Source organism: Poecilia mexicana, unplaced genomic scaffold (genome assembly GCF_051168715.1).
Source record: "Poecilia mexicana isolate PSO_F unplaced genomic scaffold, ASM5116871v1 scaffold_9, whole genome shotgun sequence".
NCBI classification, from domain to species: domain Eukaryota; kingdom Metazoa; phylum Chordata; class Actinopteri; order Cyprinodontiformes; family Poeciliidae; genus Poecilia; species Poecilia mexicana.
In genome coordinates, this window is record NW_028263378.1 from 33,207,411 (window position 1) to 33,228,294 (window position 20,884).

The following is a 20,884-nucleotide window of genomic DNA, read 5'->3' on the forward strand; positions in this document are numbered from 1 at the left end:
GGAGAAAGAAAGGAGGGATGAAGGGATGGAGGGATGGATTAGATGAAGTCGGGCGGTGATGAAGATGATGGAGGGCCTGCAAGTGAAGACTTGAGTGGGGATTTGTCTTCAGGGATAAACACATCTTGAGTATATCCCGGCTCGCTTAGGATCCCCAAAAGAGTCAGAAAATAAATGCAGCTGAGGAGAGAGTGAGCTTGAAATAGATCTTTAAGGTTGTTACGAATATACGAATGGTAGGCTTGCGAGGACCAGCGACCCAGAATTTGGATCGTGTGGTCTGGGACACCCTGACTAGATGCGGACGAGGCTGCTCCGATGCGGAATGAATGGGCGGAGTAATGATCAGGTGAAATGCCCGACAATCATAAAACCTAGCGGAAATGACGGGAGAGCCAGAAGCGAGAAGCTTGTTTTCCTGGTTCAGAAATGAAGAGAGGATTGTGAGGAGAAGTGTTAGCGGTGAATCGGGACTGGACGTAGTTGAAAATGGGCTCGTACAGGCTGAGGGAGGAATCAAGGCGGAAAAGATAAATGGGACAACAGACAGCGAGCTGATCGGTCTTACTTTTCCACAGAGTAAAAATCATGATGTCGTGGCTGAGAATGGAAATATCTGAAAGGCAAGGATGAATGAGAGGATTATGGATGGAGGAAGTCGGAGCAAATTCGGAACAGCGGAGGAAGCCGAAAAAGGCTAGTAGGAACATGGACTCCAAGGTCCTGTCTATGAGATTAGAGGAATAACCGGAAAGGAGAGTGGAGATGCATTTGCGTAGGAGGTCGGACGTGAGGGGGAGACGCTGTTTGGTTCTTGCTTCTTGCAACACTTTATGAGCATGTTTACGTGGCAGTGAGAGATGGAGGGGCAGTTGACTCCCGCAGAAAGCTTAAAGAAGAAATTGATGCCTGCTAGATAGGACTGGATAGTGGAGGTACGGATCTTAAGGACTAAACGGGAGAATGTAATGAAGAGGCAGAGGATGGAAACGTCTAGCGAAGGAAAAAGGAGATTATAAGTGGTGTGGAAAGATTTAAATTGGTTCCAGCCGGTCAAATAGACGGAAAGCGAGCGAGGAGCTAGGCTGCTAAGGATTAAATCTTGAGACGCTCGGTGGAGATCAGGTAATGGGGGGCTCAGTTGAATATGGTTGAAGAAAACGGAGGAGCCGGCGTGGAACGAGCTTCTGCATCTGGGGCCAAGAGTCTGAATTTCTGGAAGGAAAAACGAGAAAGAGCGTCAGCGATGCGGTTTTTTGATCCGGGAATATGAGCGGCTTGAATGAGAAACTGATGTTGGGCAGAAACTAAAGTAAGTCTGCGCATGAACTGCATGATTTCGGGGGAGCGAGAGCGGCCTTTATTGATGATTTCTACTACTGCCGTGCTGTCTGAATGAATGAGGATGGATTTTTTAGACCATTCGTGACCCCAAAGGATTGCAGCGATGACAATGGGGTAAAGTTCGAAGAGAGCGGAAGAAGGAGAGCCTGAGGCGTTCTGGAGAGACTGAAACTCGAGCGGCCATTTGTCGGCGAACCATTTCCCTTTGTAATAACCGCCGAAACCGATTGAGGGAGCTACGTCGGTAAAGAATTGGATGTCTTCAGGGTAGGTGAGGAAATCGTTGTAGAAGGAAGAAATTCCATTCCAGGATGAAAGAAAGTAGTGCCACAAGCGCATTTCTAATTTGCAGGAGCGATCGATAGCGAGAGAACCGTGAAGGGAGTGAATGCTGGCCGCTTTAGACAGGAGGCGAGAAATGAAGGATTTACCCTGCGAAATGATACAAATAGCGTAGTTTAGATGGCCGAGGAGAGAGAGCAGCTGTTGTTTAGAACATTTGTCGGCGAGTAAGAAATTAGACAGTATTAAGGTGATTCGGTTGATCTTTTCGGATGATAGGGAAGCTTGGAAGGATGAAGAGTCTAGAGTGATGCCTAGGAACTCTAAGGAGGTCTGTGGGCCGACGGTTTTCTCCTCTGAGAGGGGAACTCCCAGCTGGGAAAAGGCATGAGTTAGGGTGTTAAGACCGGAATGAGGAGGGGAAGATGGAGGAGTGACGACCACGAAATCGTCCAGAAGATGTATGACATAAGGGAGTTTATAGGTATTAATAAGGATCCAGCAGAGGGCTTCGGACAGGGAATCGAAAATTTTGGGGCTGCTACGGCACCCAAACGTGAGGCGGACGGCGAAGTAAAAGGCGCCTTTCCAAACTACGCCGAAGAAGCGCCAGAAGTCGGGGTGAATAGGTAGAACTTTGAAAGCGCTGGTGATGTCGGCTTTGGAGAGCCAGGTGCCGTGACCCGCTAACCGAATGAGTTTGATGGCGTGATCTATGGTTGCGTATTGCATGGAGAAGTCAGGGAACGGAATAATGCTATTGATACTGGGAACATGAGAGCCGTGAGGGGCTGAAAGATCTATGATTAGCCTTTTTTTACCTGAATATTTGCGAGTGGCGATGCCGATGGGGCTGACGCGAAAAGTGGGGAAAGGTGACCTAGAAAAGGGGCCTAAAGCGAACCCTTTTTTAACTTCTTCGGCGAGGAGAGAGTCGACTGTGTCGGGATCTGAGAGAGGGGATTGAAGATTGTGACACTGGTAGGTAGAATCTGGAATAATTTCTATGCCTGGGTGGAAACCGTGAGTGAAACCATTAATGAGGAAGTTAACGAATTCCCTGTCTGGGTGATGCTTGAGAGTGGTTTCGAGAGCTTTCACCTGTACTGGAGTGGAGAGATGGCGGCCTAGTCAGTCTGCCGAAGAAGTAGGATTATGGGGGCAGGTGTGTCTTGCGTGGGCTCCGCCGCAGAAGGAGCAGGCATGCAGCAACCGGCAACTGGAGCTTGAGCAGCCAAGGTCATTGAAGTTGTTGCAGATCATCCTGCCTCCTTGGTACAGGATGGGGCGACCTCTTTTGTCGGTTCCCCTATGCGTAAGGGTTTTGGTGGAGGGAGAAGGTTCGCTGGACTTCGGAATGAGGGGAGGTGGGGGGGCGGCGGTGGTCATCTGACCACTGGCTGGAGGTAGAAGAAGCGCGAGGAAGAGGGTGAGAGCGGAGAGGGATGATCGATGTACAGGCTGTGGCTGGGTGAGATGGAGCACCGCAAAGATTGCAGGAGAGAGAAGCGCGGGCGGCAAAAATGCGGCAGTATAATTCGGAATCGAGAGAACCCCAGTAAGTGCCTAGGTTAAACTGTTGCAAGCGACCTGCTGCTTGATTGGCGAAAAGAATGTGATATTGATAAAACCTGGTGCCCCTGAACCATAGGGCCATGTCGAGAACTATGGAGAGATAGAATTCGGATCTGCAATCTGGAAAGATTGCGCAAATAGTGTCTCTGTAAAGAGAAAAAGCGAGAGTGAATTCAACGGGTGTGAGGTCTTTGGAACAGGAACTTAAGGAATTACTAAGTTGCATGGGGCCTTGGTTTGTATTAATTTCTCTAGGTTGACAAAAACAGATCAGAGAAGGTTGCAGGAGAAGTGCTAGATCGACATAATTACCATTCAGGATTTGCTGGCGAAGAGGAGAAATGGGGGAGGGCCGTGGTACGTTAGTGGATGACTGAGCTGGAGGAACTGCTGTAGCGAGATTAAAATTATGATTAATGTTGGGGAGAGTGTTTGAAAGGGGAGGAGGCAGGGGTAAGGTATTTGAGAGAGAGGAAGTGGTAGGAAAAAGGTTAGAGGAGAGTGAAGAGGGGAATGAGGAAGAAAATCCTGCTGCGCTATACTGAGCTGGATTTGCCGCGACTTGAGAAGAACCAGAGGTCGTGGCGTTTATGGGGGTGGGGAGAACTGAGGAGGAGAAGGGGGGGTGGAGAGAAGAATGAGATGGTGGGATTTGAGGAGTCTGTGAAGCGATTGCTGAAGATAGCATCTGAGAGAGGTCGGCTAGGCAGGGTGCATTTGGTGGGGGATGTGATACGACCTGGCTCCCGTGAGGGGGAGCTGTTGCAAGGTGCAGGGGCCTCGAAGGCATGGGCCGGATGACGTCTGAGGTGACGAGGGAGGAAGAGGATGCTGGAGAAAAACCTGGACGTCCGGGGTATTTGGATGACGGCAGGGCTGACGTTTGCTGCAGACCTGAGGAGGAGAGCAATTGAAAGAGCCTCAATTTGTTGTCAGAGCGACTGAAGGGGATTCCTTTTTCTTTTAATGAGCGGTGGAGACGGGCGATGGTCCAGCCTTTGAGGAGCTGGCGAGTTAGAACGCCTGAAGAAGGTCGCAGAGATGAAGCCGGGTTGGTGTTCTGGAACTGCGGCGTTTGGAAATGGCGTCTGGGACCGGGAGAACGAAGTCGACGGCTGGGCCCGCGGCGTATCCCTCGGCCGCGGGGTGAATGTGACGTCGATGGCTGGACCATGGTTGGACCATGGTTGCACGAGGTGCTGCTGACGGTGAGGAGTGGAGCTGGGTTTGAGGGTCGAAGATCACAGAACGGAGGCCTTTGGAGCCGGAGGCTTGTTTTGTGACCTGGGGAGGAGAGGTTGAGGCAGCTGGAGGCGGAACGAAGAGGTCGTCCGAGTCGGAGTGGTCGGGCTGGAGAGAAAGAGCGTCTTCCATTGTAAGTAGAACTTTTTTGTTGATGAGCAACGTAGTCGTTGACAAACAATGTAACAGACATGGAATGGCTCTCGAGCAGGGTATATATGGGCTGCTTAGGAAATTGGTGGTGTGGTTTGAGGCGTGGTCCTGCTCCCGAACCTAAGTTAACAAGTTAACTCCATTTGTCATTCAGCCATATTTCTGTCAGAAATAAAACATCAATATTATGCTCGGTGATGTGCTTTAGCACAGAGAGATCTGGTGTTTAAAAGAGCCAGTTTAAATGACTTGGGGGCTGAACGTTCTTCAGTCTGAGGTTCCTTTAGGCACGGGATCAGTCTGAGGTTTGAATTAAGACTGCTGTTTTTTGTATTTCTGTTTTTTGTAACTTTCCTTGTAGTGATCCGGACAGGTAATGTCCTGTTTAGCAGTGCCAGGGGCCAGACACATTCTGGTGGAAGACGGTTGTAAAAATAATATCTGGACCCCGGTCTCAGATCTCAGAAACGCAGAGTGCTGGATCCTCAGGGAGGTCAGAGGCAGGTGGCTTAGATGAAGTGAGGTCTGCTATGTTAGAGCAATGGGGAGTCGTGCCGAGGCAAGCCTGTTGATCCATACTATCCTGCTGGGAGGAGGAGGAGTCTGTCCGCCTTCCTTTCTGACCCAAATCCTCCACCAGTATCTTCAGGCGGCTCAGGTGCAGCCCAGCTCTCTTTAGTGATTGACTTCCTGGGAAACTCTGATCTTGTGAGTGAGTGTAGGAGCAGAGAGGGATGAGGGAAGGAGAAGGGAGGGGGGAAAGATGAGGGGGGGGGAAGGAGGAGGGGAACCAGTCATTTTGTCCCCAGTCGTTTTATCACTTTGTTTTGGGACATTCGGGTCCTGATAAGCGGAGGCTTCCATTCTAGTCAGACATCCTTGAGCCTGTTCTTCTGAAGCAAAGGTCACATTGTTGTTCTTGTTGATAAAATGAAAAATGTTTGCAGTGAGCAGCCTTGTCCCATGTTTGTTAAGATTGCGTCTTGCCTCTTCCAAAGAGGTGAAAGCGCTGCCAGTAGATCCAGAGGTTATCGATGAAGGTCACTGAGCTGGCAGAGCAGGCTTTAATCAGCCATTTGTTTATCATGCCCAGCCTGGAATGTTTTTTGTCTCCCCATTGAGGCGATGGAATTGGACCGCTGAGAAATAACTTCATTTTTAATTTTCCCATAGTGTCCAGAAGAATATTAAAGTCCTTTTTCAGAATCTCCGATTTTTGCTTTGCCAGATCGTTGGCTCCAACATGCACAACTAAAGTCTCCATGTTTGGCTGATCAGTATTTAGAGAAAGCATTTTGCGAGTCAAATCAGATACAGTGTCACCAAGAAAAGAAACCACTCTGGTTTTCTTGGGGTTGCAAATATGACTGATTCCATTTACTGTCTCATCTCCAACAATAAGCACTCTTGGCATACCTTTCGTTTTCCTGGTGGTCATTTTGTCTTTCGGAGCTTTGTGGGGTGGATGTGTTGGTTTAGCCTCATTATTGATGTTTGAAGGTGGGTTTTCACTCAGAGGCTCTGGCTGGAGTGCAGAAAATCTGTTTTTCAGTGGGATTCCCTCGGAGTCTGAATGTTTTGAGGCTTGGGCTGGTCGCTTTGTCCTTGGGAGCGGGGTCGGTGGAGCCGTTTTGGTTCCAACTGCTTGTTTGCTATTCTTTGGCAGAGCAGGTGTTGAAGTTGAAGGTGGGTTTCGGCTCAGAGCCGGCCACGCTGTTTCGTCCAGGTGAGGGGTTCTCCCCGTTCGTCGTCTCATGGGATCTGCAGTGTGAGACTTTTGTTTCGGCTTGGCGCCCTGAGCGATCCAGGGTGAGCTGCTTGGTGCGGGGTGCACGACCTCTCCGCTGGTTTGAGGAAGAGTTGTTTCATTTCCACAGGTAGCGTTGATCTCAAAGTTCACCTCCAGCCGTTGAATCTTCGTTTCTAAAAACTGAAGTCGTTGTAGAATGCTATTAATGTCCTTGGGGTTGGACGGGGGCATTTTGCCCTAGCTCAACTTGGAGGTGAAGAAAAGTAAGGTAAAAATAAAAGTGAGAAAATCTCCCAGTCCTTAGGTCTGAAGTAATCCAGTTATTATGTCGATAATGTAAATATAACCATAAAAACTGTGACTTTAAAAATAATTCACAGGCAGAGTTATCAGTAAGGATGGGAGAGAGCAGGATAAGCTGTTCCTCCTTCAGCTGCCAAAACAAACAAACAAAAAAAAAAAACAGATTGGATATAGGTATAGGAAATATTGTGTGTGTTGTTGGGGTGGGTCATGCTGCATATTGTGAACTTATTTTCTTCTGCAGGATGAATTTTTTTCACTGCTGATGTGACCGGTGGACTTCTGCATTGTATTGTATAGATACACTATGCTGCTAAGAAAAGTTATAAAATCAGGTTTTCAAAAAATAGAGAGAGAGAGAGAGAGAGAGAAAGAAAAAGGTAAGAGTGTTAATTTACAACCCAGTTTTTCTCCATGAGAGTTGAGTAGACTGTGAGATTATCAAACATTTAATATAGTTAGCTTAGCTACAAACTACTTAGCTACAAACTACTGTTTGCCTTTTTTCACTAGCATTGAATGAATTAAGGAAAAAAAATTACCAACGTATTCATACATTTAACTTGTGAGATACCTTTCTATGTGCCTTAATAATCTTTTACTATTTTTGTTAAATTTGCAAAGAATAAAAAATCGATAATCCTGATATAATGTTGTTTAACAAAGTAACCAATCCATTTTCAAATGTATAATGTAAGATCTATAAGTCAACGGCAGTAGCTCCAGTTCATACTCCAGACCACATGGTGGCGGTATTGCACACTTTCATTTTTTGTTTTTCAAAAAACACCTAAAAAGGAAGGAAAGCCTTGAAAGCCAGTAACAGACACTGTTCAAATTTGCCATTTTTACTTTCATAATATCGCCTTAAAAGTAAAGAGAGCCTAGATAATAGTTAGGAATTTTGGTAATTTCAAGCTGGTGACGTCCTAGTCCAAGTTAGATGACAACACAACTGGACAAGAACCAGATGGAAATTAAATGTGGGTCACAAAGTAGCCTGAAGGGACGAAGGGCTGCTAACGTGTTGCTAGCTATGTAGTGTTATGTCGAGTCAAGGATGTCACCGGTATTGCGTTTGAACGTCTTTAATGTTGAACATAACACTAACACATTCTCAGGTTGCTGAACAGTGTGCTCGCGGCTCTAACGTCTCTGCTGCATACGTCACTTCCTGGTTCTATTCCAACGTAACCTTACACATAAATAGTTCCATTACATTACAAGCTAGTGGTAAGTTTGCTTATTAAATATATTTGTTTAATTATAAACAGTGCAGTGAATACATAAACAAACTTATGTTGGTTTCAGAAATAATTACTTTATAAATTTTATTGTGACTTTTATGATTATAACAATTATAACAATCATTTATGTTATAACTGCATGGAGGTTGTGTTTGTTGCAACTTAATATACTTCTCTTAATAAACTTAACCTGGTTTTAATTAAGCACTGTATGACAAAGAAACTTTGATATTGTGAGGTTGTTGTTATAACTTGTTCATCAATGTTTTTATCTTCAACATCTGTTTGCAGTCTAAGCATATGAAGATAGAAGAGGAAGCCAGGGATCAGGAATTAGAAAACCTAAAGACTTTCCTGTCTCACAAGAGGCTCTGACTTCACCAGAACAACAACCTGTTCTGAGGATGAACCTCCACATCGTCTTCATGGTGGAAGGCTTTTTTTTTTTTTTTTTTACTGACCAGCTAGGTACATTTTTATGGTGTGTTACCAGTGCTTAATAAACATGATTTGATTTAAAAATAACTGGACAAAATTTCCCCCTTGTTAATCTACCATGTCTCTTTCCTACATTTTATTTGTTGTTGGCTTTCAGGGCCCAGTAATGGACTGGTGACCTTTCCAGGGTGAACCCCGCCTCTCATCTGATGACTGCTGTCATGATCGTGTTTTCTGTATTTATTTTTAGGGTTTTCTGTGTTCAGTTTCTGTCCTGTGAGTCTGTTTCTGCGTCTTCCCCGTTGATTGTTCCCAGGTGTGTCTCGTTCCCTTGATTACCCCGTGTGTATTTATGTCCACCTGTTGTCTCTGTCTCTTGTCGGGTCCTTGTCTAATGTCTGTCCGTCTGCCGGCACAGTTGAACTGTGAAGTCCTGTATCGGCATTAGCTCGTCATGTCAGTCTTTGTATTCAGTTGCTACCAGTGCTGAGCCTCTGTGTTTCCGCTCTGCCGTGCTGCCTGTCATCTGGACTGTTGAGGTTATTATCTTCATTAAATTCATCATCATCACCATAATCCGGGTCTCTGCGTCAATCATCACCACCGAAAAACCACACCAAACCCCTATTTATGACAACTGCTGGAGATGGGCACCACCAGCCGCCCTCACCACCCTGCAAGGATCAGTGTGTTCAGATCATGGATGGAAAGATTTTAAGGTAGTTTGTCTCCCTTAAGTCCACACTTAAAACAGCTTCATAGTTAATGCCAACATAAGCTGATTCTATGATATTGCTGACTATTTTTTTCTAACTTATACAGGCAAAGAAGACACCCAGAATTTTTTTCCACCCCAAGCATCTGGTCCCAGTCATCATCAGTTCTGATCATGTCACATGCATAACGAGTCCACAATTTCTTAAAATTGTAAGTCTAATTTTTTTGTTGCCATTTTTCTGTACTTTTTAAAATACAAATGCTTTCTCTGTTTAATTGCTCTATTGTTCTTTTTTGTAGGTTTCTGTAAAGTGTAGTGAATGAGAATATTCTGCTGATCCTCACTGTTCTTCAGAAGGAGAAATGTCAGCTTGTCTGCAGTAATATTGGAATACTGTGACATTGTATTAAAGCAATACTCGGTGAAACATTTTTCACATTTCCTCTAAAGTGTACCTATTGTTTTATTGTGCTAATTTTCATAAGCATGTTGTCTGTAAACTTTAAATGTATTGACAATTTGTACAATTCTGTTATAGTATATTGGCTCTTGAAAAAATGTGGGTAAGACTTTATTTGACGGGGTGTGTATAAGACTGATATGATACTGTCATAAACATGACAGAACTTCTGTTAGGAACATACCAATAGTGTCATGAAGTGTCATTCAGTAAAGAATGACACTTTTAATGAGAATTTGCTTTAAAAGTTGGATGAAAGGTTTTATGTTTATGACAGTGTCATGTCAGTCTTATGCACACACCATCAAATAAAGTGTTACCAAAATGGTAATATATTGAAAGCACAACGCAATTAGTTTCACCTGTAAAGTGTGTTGTAATTGATCCTTCTGTGTTCTGTAGCCTGATGTGTTGGCAGTACTGTAGTGTGTATGAAGCATTCATGTAGAAAGTGGCAAAACAGAATAATAAAAGACATAAAGTAACTAAAAAGTGTACTTCATTAGCAATTATAATAAACCAAAAGTGTAATTGCAGCATTATGTAATAACATTACTTCTTCTTTTCCTTTCGGCTATTTCCCTTTAGGGGTCGCCACTGTGATGATCTGTGTTTTTTCTGTTTATTTATTTTGAGGTTTTTTGTGTTCATTTAGTCCTGTTCCCCTGTGAGTCTCTGTGTCTTCCCTGTTGATTGCTTCCCCGGTGTGTCTCATTCCCTCATTACCTTCCCTGTGTATTTAAACTCCACCTGTTATCTCTGTCCTTTGTCGGATCCTTGTCTTTGTCCTTGTCAGCGTCAGTATCAGTCGTGTCTTTGTCGTCTCAGTAGAACTGCATAGTCCTGTGACGGTGTTAGTTCTCATGTCAGTCTTATCAGTTGCTATCGGTGCTGAGTTATTGTTCCCACTCTGCCGAGCTGCTTATGTTCTGGACTGTTCGAGCTGCCTTTGCCCTCATTAAATTCACCATTTACTTCTCAACCTGGGTCCTGCCTGCGTCTCTTCACTGTCTCCACCACACATCATGATAGCCACAGCGAGTCATCCATCTCCATGTAACTCTGTCTTCCGCATCTTCTTCTCTCGCACCAACTACCTTCATGTCCTCTGTCACTCCATCCATAAATCTCCTCTTTGGTCTTCCTCTAGGTCTCTTTCCTGGCAGGTCCATCCTCAGCATCCTTCTACCGATTTATTCAGTGTCTCTCCTTTGTACATGTCCAAACCATCTCAATCTGGCTTCCCGGACTTTATCTCCTACACATATGACATGAGCTGTTCCTCTGATGTATTCATTTCTGATCTTATCCATCCCTGTCACTCCCAAAGAGAACCTAAACATCTTCATCTCTGCTACCTCCAGCTCTGCCTCCTGTCTCTTCGTCATTGGCACCGTCTCTAAACCAATCAGCATTGCTGGTCTCACCTACTGTCTTGTACATTTTTCCCTTCATTCTTACTGATACTCTTTTATCAAACATCACACCTGACACTTTTCTTCACTTCTTTTCTACATTCACCATTGTTCTGGACTGTTGACCCTAAGTACTTAAAATCTTTCACTTTCTTTATTTCTGTTCCCTGTAACCTCATGTCTCCACTTGGGTCTCTCTCATTCACACACATGTATTCTGTCTTGCTACGGCTAACCTTCATTCCTCTCCTTTAAAGGGCAAGCCTCCATCTCTCGAGATTTTCCTCCACCTGTTCTCTGCTCTCACCACAGATTACAATGTCATCTGCAAACATCATAGTCCATGGAGATTCCTGTCTAACCTCATCTGTCAACCTGTCCATCACCACAGCAAATAGGAAAGGGCTCAGAGCTGATCTTTGGTGAAGTCCCACTTCTACCTTGAACTCCTCTGGTACTCCTACAGCGCACCTCACCACAGTCTTACAGTCACCACTCTAACATATTTCTCTGTTACTCCAGACTTCCTCATGCAGTACCACAGCTCCTCTCTTGGAATCATGTCATATTCTCTAGGTCTACAAAAACACAATGCAGCTCCTTCTGACATTCTATGTACTTTTCTATCAACATCTGCAATGCAAAGATTGCATCTGTAGTGCATTTTCTTGGCATGAAACCATACTGCTGCTCACAGATGTCCACTTCTGACCTCAGTCTGACTTCAACAACTCTTTCCCACAACTTCATTGAATGACTCATCAACTTTGTACCTCTGTAGTTGCCACAATTTTGGTCATCTCCCTTGTTCTTGAAAATTGGTACCAGCTCACTTCTCCTCCATTCCTCAGGCATCCTCTCACTCTCTAGGATCTCATCGAATAGCCTTGTCAAAACCTCTACTGCTGGCTCTCCTAGGCACTTCCATACCTCCACAGGTATGTCATCTGGACCAACTGCCTTTCCACTCTTCATCCTTTTCAATGCCTTCCTGACTTCATCCTTGCTAATCTTTGCTACTTCCTGATCCACAGGAGCAGCTTCTTCTCCCTTTGTTCTCTCTCATGTCCTTCATTCATCAACTTTTCAAAGTACTCCTTTTATCTTCTTATCACACTTTTTGCATCTGTTAGTAGAGTTCCATCTTGGTCCTTAATCACCCTAACCTGTTGTACATCCTTCCCATCTCTATCTCTCTGCCTCGCCAACCTGTATAAGTCCTTCTCTCCCTCCTTACTTTCCAGCCTGTTATACGAGTCAGTGTATGCATCTTGTTTGGCCTTAGCAACCTCTACCTTCACTTTGCGCTGCATCTCCCTGTACTCTTGGTGACTCTCTTCAGTCCTCACATTGTCCCACTTCTTTTTGGCTGCTCTCTTTCTCTGTACCCATATTTGCACTTCCTTATTCCACCACCAAGTCTCCATGTCAACTTTCCTTTCAGAAGACATACCTATCAATCAATCAATCAATCAATCAATCAATCAATCAATCAAATTTTATTTGTACAGCACATTTCAGCAGCAAGGTATTTCAAAGTGCTTTACATAATTAAAATAAAAAACGGCATGTAATAAACAGTGAGAAAGAGATTTAAAAAACATAATTAAAATGTAAACAGTGAAAAAGAGAAATAAAAAGCTGTAGGAGAGTACCTAGTACTCTCCTACCTGTCTCCCTGAAAACATGAACAGTAGTTGGTCAGTCATCTGGAAGCATGTTCTGGTCACCCAGAGCTTGTCTCAACTCCTTCTTTAAATTCACACAACATTCTTCCTTTTTCAGCTTCCACAACTTTGTCCTCACATTACTGTAATCACATTACTAATATATTAAATATTACTAATATATTAAATATGTATTCCCAATATACTTAAAATACATTCTAAGTATATGTTAAATCTAATTCAATTACTGAAATAGTACACTCAAAATATACTAATCAAGGACGTTTTTAGTACATTAAAAACAGTACACTAAGTAAATAATCGATTTATTTACTGCACGTTTATGTCTGTTAAGGCTCAGATGGAACGGCACTGAAAACAGCCCTTTAACCATTCAGACACGAACACAATAGAGACACAATCAGATGACTGATTACCCTGTGATAATAAAGTGGAAAAACCTTATAAGCTTGAATTAAAGCAGAAAGTAAGGCGGCCACCGTAAAAAAGGCTTACAGTATCAATTATGCCGCATGAACTGATCAGTAGATTATTGGGAGGGAACGCAAAAGTTTTGCGAGGGAACGCAAAGAAAAAAATTTCCCCATGTCCCCTGGAGGGCTCCGTAGTAGTGAGTTCACCCATAAATTAGCCGTGACTGATTAGTTTTTCAAGAACAATCTAAAACACGTCTTAATCAGTAAATAAATAACTTTTTTCCCTTTTCATATTGTTTCGGAGCTGTTCGTGCTTTGCTAGAGCAGGGGTCCAATAATACGTCGATCGTGGAAGGTTTTGAGTCGATCTCGGCATCAGGTGACAAACTGAACGCAGCCAGGACGCTGAGACCAGGACGTCCTCCTTTGATTGGCTTAAAACGTTCGTAACTTTCTTAAAGAACAAAAACAACAACAACAAAAAAAAACGTGTTCTAATTAATGGCCCAACAATAATAATAATCTCAGTGATTATTGTTTCAACAAGGTGTTGCACAATTCTGTGCGTTTCGGTTCCATTACCAAAATAACGAGCAGAGCAGGAGTTTAAAATTAACTAATCAACCACCGCTGTTTCATGAGAGGCTTATTAATGATTGCAAAATAAATATCAAGCCTGAAAACCTGATATCATAACGGACTGAATGTTATGTTTTTAACATAATCTCTGGTCGACTTGAGGAGCGCAGGAGGTTGCCATGGCAACGGGTGTGCTTAAACGACAGAGAGAGACGGAGAATAAAAACGTGCGAGTGGTTTAGAGTTGATCACCTGTTCAGGTTGTTTTACCTTTGTTTACCTTTGCTGTGGCTCATTACAGCCTAGTTTCTGAACATTCAATAAACGACAAACTTGGACTAATTACCTCGTTCTTTGTGAGTATACGTCATTTACAACAAACAACAAAAACGGTAAATATGTTTCATTTAGTATTTAACAAACAAATGGCTTCTACCCAATAATTATGTCAAATTAAATTAATTGTCTAATATAAGAAAATAGCTTGGAGCTGTCTGGCTCAGAATCTGAGAGGCTTTTCCTTTATCAAACTTTTTTTTCTTCCTTTTATTTAGTGGAAATATTGATGTTGATGAGACTTTCTCCAAAATAATAACCTTTTTCAACCTTTATAGCTCCACTGTTGAAAATGAGACTCTAACATTCACAAATGACAGTGAAATAAAATCCAGTCCAACATCAGGTTTCCTCTGGAACCTGTTGAAGGAAAAATATCCCAACTTCAGAAGATGAGCTTTAACCTAACAGAGCTCTGTGGTTCCTCCTATCAGTATGAGACTCAGGGTGAGGAGGCGCCATGTTAGGAAGAGAAGTGGAAGCTGCAGGATCTTCAGAAGAAACAGGTCATGATGCTGGGCTACTTGATTATCCCTCTGTCTGGACACAGGATCAATAGAACCAGTTTAAAAGCTAAAATGAATGGTTATATGCCAGACATGGAAAACTGGGATTCACTCCGTGCCATGATGTTCAGAATTTAGGTCTCAAGGCATCTCATGGTGACAACATTGCAGCCAGTGGGCTGAAGCAATTCAAGAGCTGCCCAGCTTTTATCGCTTTGCAAAAAAATTTTATCAGCACAGAAACTCCAAAGCACACAAAGAAGCTATATATATATATATATATATATATATATATATATATATATATATATTTTTTTTTTTTTTTTTTTTTTTTTTTTTTTTTGTCATAGTACTCCCAAGAATTTAAAACTACTTTCACCCCTGCTTAGTACACTAATTTTTCACCAGGGTCAGAATGCTCCCTGAAGGACTCTGTAATAAGGACCTGTTGAAAATATTTATGATTGCAAGCAAGAAGGCGATTACTAAATGTTGGCTCCAACCTAGACCCCCTTCTCTGAAGCTTCTTGTGAATATTATAAACCTGATCCACAATACACAGAAGGAGAATGGAGAGAGGCTTTGGGAAAAATGGTATCATTTTATAGCCAAAGGTGTGTAACAATTAATTTTTGTGATCCATGTCACCCAGACACCTAGGAGTTTTCCGCTGTTTATTTTTTGTGACTCCATACAGTGAAATGTCTATAAACTTGTAATGGTCATCAGTGTGACTGTCTGTTTCCTGCCCTAGCCCTCGTGTTTGATTGAATGTAACTTGTATGTTTAAAAACAAATAAAAATAAAGTATATTAAAACAAAAAAAGGAGATCTGCTGTCTGAGAAAGTATTAATCTATACATTTTCCATGCCGACACTATTTCTAGGTTTCGGGGTTCCTGCTGCTGTCTTCCAGCAGTGGGTCAGTGGCAGGATTTACACTGGAAAAGACAACTTTTCCAGCTATTCACACACATATTAACACATAGAAAGCAAGGGTAAGTTAGAATGGCCAATCAACCCTTTTAGGTGTTTTTACATAAACATGTTAACAAAATGTACTTTTTATTAATTCTATTTTTACAACAGCTTTGCACAGCATCAATTTGAATAATCAAGCAGAGTTTTGTTGCAGTAGTATTTTTATTTTTCACTGGTGGTAAAAAGGTGAAACAAGGATTAATTCTTTTGGACAACAGGACCAGAATGTATTTTCTTGCTAAAGAATCTGGTATTACATGATGAGGCATGGAATCACTGAGCCATATCACATCATACATACCATGAGTGGGAATGATGGATGTTGAGCATATTGTACCAGAATGTCATGTATATCTACACAAGACTACTGGCTGTGTTAACCAAGGGTGTAGGAATAGTGAAGTGTGCCGCCTTTTTTAAGAAAGCAGTCATGTTGATGGGTTCCAGGCTGGAGCTGACGCTGGCAGACCCCCACCAGGTCATCAAAGAGTAGGTCATTGTCATACACTTCAAGCGTCATCTCATCATTTTCCAGAGCATGGAAGTAGTTGAACTCCTCTTCCCACCAGGGGTTGGCTGTGTCTTTACGAACAGCAGTCTTACCCAGGCTGGTTGCTCCACAGAACACCTTGACATAACCGTCAGCTGTTCCAAGCAGGTTAGAGGGAAGCTCGCTGGCCCGAAGATTGAAAAGCCTTAGCTGGGCCTGAGCCAAGCTGAGAGCACACAGGACCAGCAGCGCAACAGGAAAGTTGGAGACCATGACTCAAAAGTCGCTGAGGAAGAGAAGCAAATTCTGACTGAAGCCCAGGTTCAATTTAAATTAAAAGTATACACGAGATTAATGAAAGGTACATGCCAGGAAGAGTAATTATGACCCAAAGTTTTGAGGATAAGATTGAAAAAAAAAATCCGTCATCAGATGTCTATTGTTTTGGTTTAAACTTTGAATTACAAAGATCAGCTAAATATAATACTTGTACTTTTCAGAGTATATAAGCATGCTCTTTTTACGCTGCCATTGCTTTTGTATCTACATGACTTGTAAACTAAATTAAACAAGTGATATTCAAGGCTTATTTTCATCATCATGATCTCACTCCTACGGACTTGTGTACACATTCTCTGTTCATTTGATTTAGTCCAGAATCCAAAATAAAATTATTTTGAGAGCAAACAAAAACTACATTAATAGGGATGTCTTACCTTCAGGTGGAACACCTTGTTTCTCATTTCTACATATGAAGCTCTTATATTTAAAGACCAGTGGAGCTTCGATGTGGTTGATAAAAACCCCTCCCATTACACAGGCGGCTATTTTCCCAGAATTATGTAACATGACGAAAATAACTGAGACTGGTGGGATTTTCAGGTGATTTAGCAGATGGATTAGCTTTCTACAACTCTAAAGGACATTTTGTGGGATATAGATTTGCAACAGGTGTTAACAGGTACAAGTAAAGTGCAACCTTACAAGTAAAGCCACAATGCTTTTTGTTGTGAAGTGAATAAAATCCTGCTACGCCCTCTGGTTGACATGGTGTGCCACACAGCTTCTTACTGTCAGCAGCGTCTAACCAATTTTTGGTGAATATACAATGAAAGGACATAACTGTTGAAAAAAAACAGGTGATGGGATGCAGTAAGGAAATTACATATGCAACTATATATGTAATTACATTGTACATATGAAATGTTCAATGTAATGAACAATGTACATTCCATAGTCAAAACTCATCACCCTTCTGTCCTCAAACAAAAGAGCCCAGGTGAAAAAGGTATACTTTAAACCTAGTGTACTTTAACAAATGTAAGTATTAAGTGTGTATATTCCTATACATATATTCGAAGTATAATGAAAGTATACTTTTACCAATTTCAAAATTACAACTTTAAGCACACTTAAATATAATTGTACCAAAATACACTTTTGATATATTAAATAAAAGTATACTCTAAATTAACAAAATATGTATTTGCCCAAGTGTAAATGTACACTTGCTCAAGTGTATATTTAAAATACATGTTGTGTAAAATATAAAATATATGCTCAATAGAATTTTTTAAAATTCACTTAACACACTTTACAATTAAACAGTTAGAAATATTGACATTTCAATATGTTTTAATTTAAATATCAGTGTATCTTTTTAGTAAGCTTGTAGTTTAGTGAAATATTAAAACAATTTTTTCTCAATGTCAATATTGATTAATGCACAAAAACCTAGCCCATGTAAAACATTTATTAAATTGAAGCACACCAATTGCAGCTTTAATTCACATTTCCTTTTTTCATTTCTAAATCTAACACAATGTGGAAATAAAAGTACATGCAGACATGCAGAAAAAAATGTGAAATATTGAAACCAAGTTGTGCAACAACAACGTTATTAATCAGGTGGCCTCTCTAAAACATTATCCAATGAGATGGTAACATGTTACATTATATGCAAAATAAATGTTATACATTAAAAGAATAATCAATTCCAAAATTAATGTAATTATATTTTTTATATTGAAATAAAAGAATGCATAAAGCACATAACATCAAATTGTGTGGCTCTTTCACAAGTACAGAACAGATAATAAACTTTTTGTGACACTTCATAAGAAGTGTTACAAAAACACTTCTTTTTTGCACCGTTTCTTATTAATATAAATAAGAAACGGTGCAAACAAACATAAGCTACATATTTTAAGATACTTTCATCAAAGTGTGAGTGTCTTTCAAAATGTTTAAAAACCTAAATTTGTCATAAAACAGGAGCTGAAACGACATACATTTTGTCTCTCAAGTTAACCACCACACATTTACGTTGGAATGAGTCAGGATTCACAGCAAAGACATTGTTGGTGTGAGACACCTCATTTATAAATGTGGATGATATGTTAAGCTCGACATCTCTACAAACCTTTCCTTTGTCCTTAGCTAGCTCTTTAACCATAACACAGAAGTCATTTGTAGGAGATGCTGAAGAGTTCACATTGTCAGGTATATAAGCAATAAGGGTCATAATTTAACATATTGTTCCATCAATTAGCTGGACTACTGAATTATTTCTCTTTTAAGGGTAGTGTTGTTATGTGAATGATAAACAACACTGCTACATATGAAATGGTCATAAAAAAGAAACCTGAATGAACTTTCACTCCTATGTATTGTTCAATAGCCATCCTATGTAACACAAATGTCCTACCTTTTTGAGGGCATCCAAAACCTCTTACATTATTTTAAAACTGCTTTGATTTATGTCTGAAGCTACAGCTACTTTGTAGTTTGTCAAATAATTTCCTTACACTATCATCAGCAGTTTCCATAGTAATATCTGCCTTTATTGAGAGACTTCTTGTTAGGATCTGTGTAGTTTTTCTGTTAGTCCAGTTTCCCCTGTGAATCTGTCTTCCCTGTTGATTGCGCCCAGCTGTATCCCGTTCCCTGATTACTTTCCCTGTGTATTTAACCCCACCTGTTGTCTTTGTCTGTGTCGGATCCTCGTCGTATGTATTGTAGTCAGTCAGTGTCACGTTTTGGTTCGCTCCAGTAGAACTGTTTAGTCCTGGATAGCGTTAGCTCTCGTTTCAGTCCTGTGTATCAGTTGCTACCGGTATTTGGCTGTGTGCTTGTCTTTCTGCCGTGCTGCCTGTTTTTGGACTGTGAGCATCATCATTAAATATATTCATCTTCTTCATCACCATAACCTGGGTCTCAGCGTCTCTCCTCACCACCAACCATACCACCGCATGACACTTCTCCACCTAAGAAATCTTTTCACTATTTGAGTTGGCACATGTGTTGTCCCATTGAAGAACTTAAGCAATGTTCCATTAAATGATTCAAATGGAAATGTGGATGTTGCCCACAGAGGGCCCCAGTTGCGCACACTTGCTGCCAAGTGCATTAACAAATTAATATTAAAAGAAACATTAACAGCGCCATATCGTTTCTCAAGGTTAATTACAAACTTTCGTAGAACCTTTTCTGCAACATCCACATGGCTCCCTTTGATGGCATCCTGTAGCAGAGAGTGCATTGCAAAAACTAATAAAAATAGATGATTCCAGTACTTTTTCAGAATTTCACTTAAAACAGGCAAATCATAAAACAACAAAAAATGACCTATGCTCAGATGCCTTCCAGAATTTTCTGTCCTTGACTGACCTTGGTGTACTTGTGACCTTCACAGGTGGACAAATTGCCATTAATCCCTGGTCTACGTCACTGACCTTTGAACCCAGGTACCAATCTTCATCATGATGCTTGGTGTCAAGCCACAGAGATGTCATCTGTTTAGTCACACCCAGGCAGACATTGTGCTGGTACTCAGGAACAAATCCACTGATCATGTTGAAGCTCTCTAGTTCCATCAAAGGGGATGGGCCTTTCACTCCCATTACTGGATTAGCAGGTGTTGCCAGCACAGCATGCTGAAAATGATCTCTCTCAGACCTTAAAGGTGGTTCTGGGTTTTCCCAGATGTATGCACCACCACCTTTGTGGAGACAGAAGTCACATCCGTACTTGCCATTGAACTGTTTGGTGTTCCTCAAGAGTGGGCAGGCAACAGAATCTGAGGAACAAAGTAGTAAGTGAACTTTGCTTGTATGCTCGATGTTTTCAGAGTCCAACCGTTTAATTCCAACTTCTTCCAGTTTTCTGAGCTGTGAAACAAAAGCATTTAACAACGTGACCATATTTGGTTTGCTTTTACCAAACCATAAACATGGTACACAAAGGTTTTGACAATCTTTTGGGAATAGCTCTATGATTTGACACTGAATTGGCACAGCTGAATGTTTTTACTATTGAAAACTGGAATTCTGGAATTCCATCGCAGTTCCAAATGATTGACATGTCTTCAGGCCCTACTTGTCCACTCTTCTTGAGTTTTTATGTATTTTGAATATCTGAAATGATTCCTGGAATTGATTCAGTTTTATTTAAATGCATGTAAGGTTTCTGAAGAGAGTCCACCATTTGTTTTTCTAGACTAAGTACAAGAAAGTATTCTCCCAACCTTAATTTTTTTCTGATATGAAATTCAGCTTCACAATAGTTACAGTTTTTATGAGCTACTTCACTTGGTCCCATGTAGGTTTCACAGTCGATACAATAAAAATGGGGAACATACTGGCCAAACTGTCAATATAGGCTTTGTTAAAAAGATATGTGGTTGTTGGCACCATGCCAAGGAAATGTTCATTGAACATTGCAAGAAGATCCTCAAGAGCTACTCCAGTCAAATTGTGCCTCAGTACATATGACATGAGTAACAAACAGCAGACTCTGTCCTTTAGTGAGTATAGCACCAGGGTAAACTGAGTCATCATCATGGCATATATACATTAGATTACAACGTATATTAATTTGACAGTTAAAGAAAATTTAAAAATATTACAAAATATTCACAATGTCTTTCTATGAATACATATCATGTACAAATTTCTAATACC

The 20,884-nt window shown here is 41.4% G+C and overlaps 2 protein-coding genes, 1 long non-coding RNA gene and 1 pseudogene across 3 annotated transcripts; 1 reads left to right on the forward strand and 3 right to left on the reverse strand.

Annotated features, from left to right (window-relative positions):
• Positions 1–1,137: 1,137 nt before the first annotated feature.
• On the reverse strand, positions 1,138–4,575 carry LOC106906343 (uncharacterized). The gene is made up of 4 exons (XM_088008489.1): positions 4,269–4,575; positions 3,941–4,095; positions 2,895–3,093; positions 1,138–2,732 (listed from the first exon to the last, which is right to left on the reverse strand). Exons 1-4 carry the CDS (start codon positions 4,573–4,575, stop codon positions 1,138–1,140), a joined length of 2,256 nt encoding a protein of 751 aa, XP_087864615.1.
• A 3,289-nt stretch (positions 4,576–7,864) lies between these two features.
• Positions 7,865–10,494, forward strand: LOC106911918 (uncharacterized). Its single transcript, XR_015764203.1, has 2 exons — positions 7,865–9,053; positions 9,157–10,494. It is a non-coding gene; the product is annotated as an uncharacterized LOC106911918 (long non-coding RNA).
• A 5,082-nt stretch (positions 10,495–15,576) lies between these two features.
• Positions 15,577–16,702, reverse strand: LOC106911916 (perforin-1-like). The gene is made up of 2 exons (XM_014978739.2): positions 16,640–16,702; positions 15,577–16,209 (listed from the first exon to the last, which is right to left on the reverse strand). Exon 2 carries the CDS (start codon positions 16,194–16,196, stop codon positions 15,810–15,812), a length of 387 nt encoding a protein of 128 aa, XP_014834225.1. The 5' UTR covers positions 16,197–16,209; positions 16,640–16,702; the 3' UTR covers positions 15,577–15,809.
• Positions 16,703–18,857: 2,155 nt separating this feature from the next.
• LOC148157786 (uncharacterized) lies at positions 18,858–20,135 on the reverse strand (annotated as a pseudogene).
• Between the last annotated feature and the right edge of the window lie 749 nt (positions 20,136–20,884).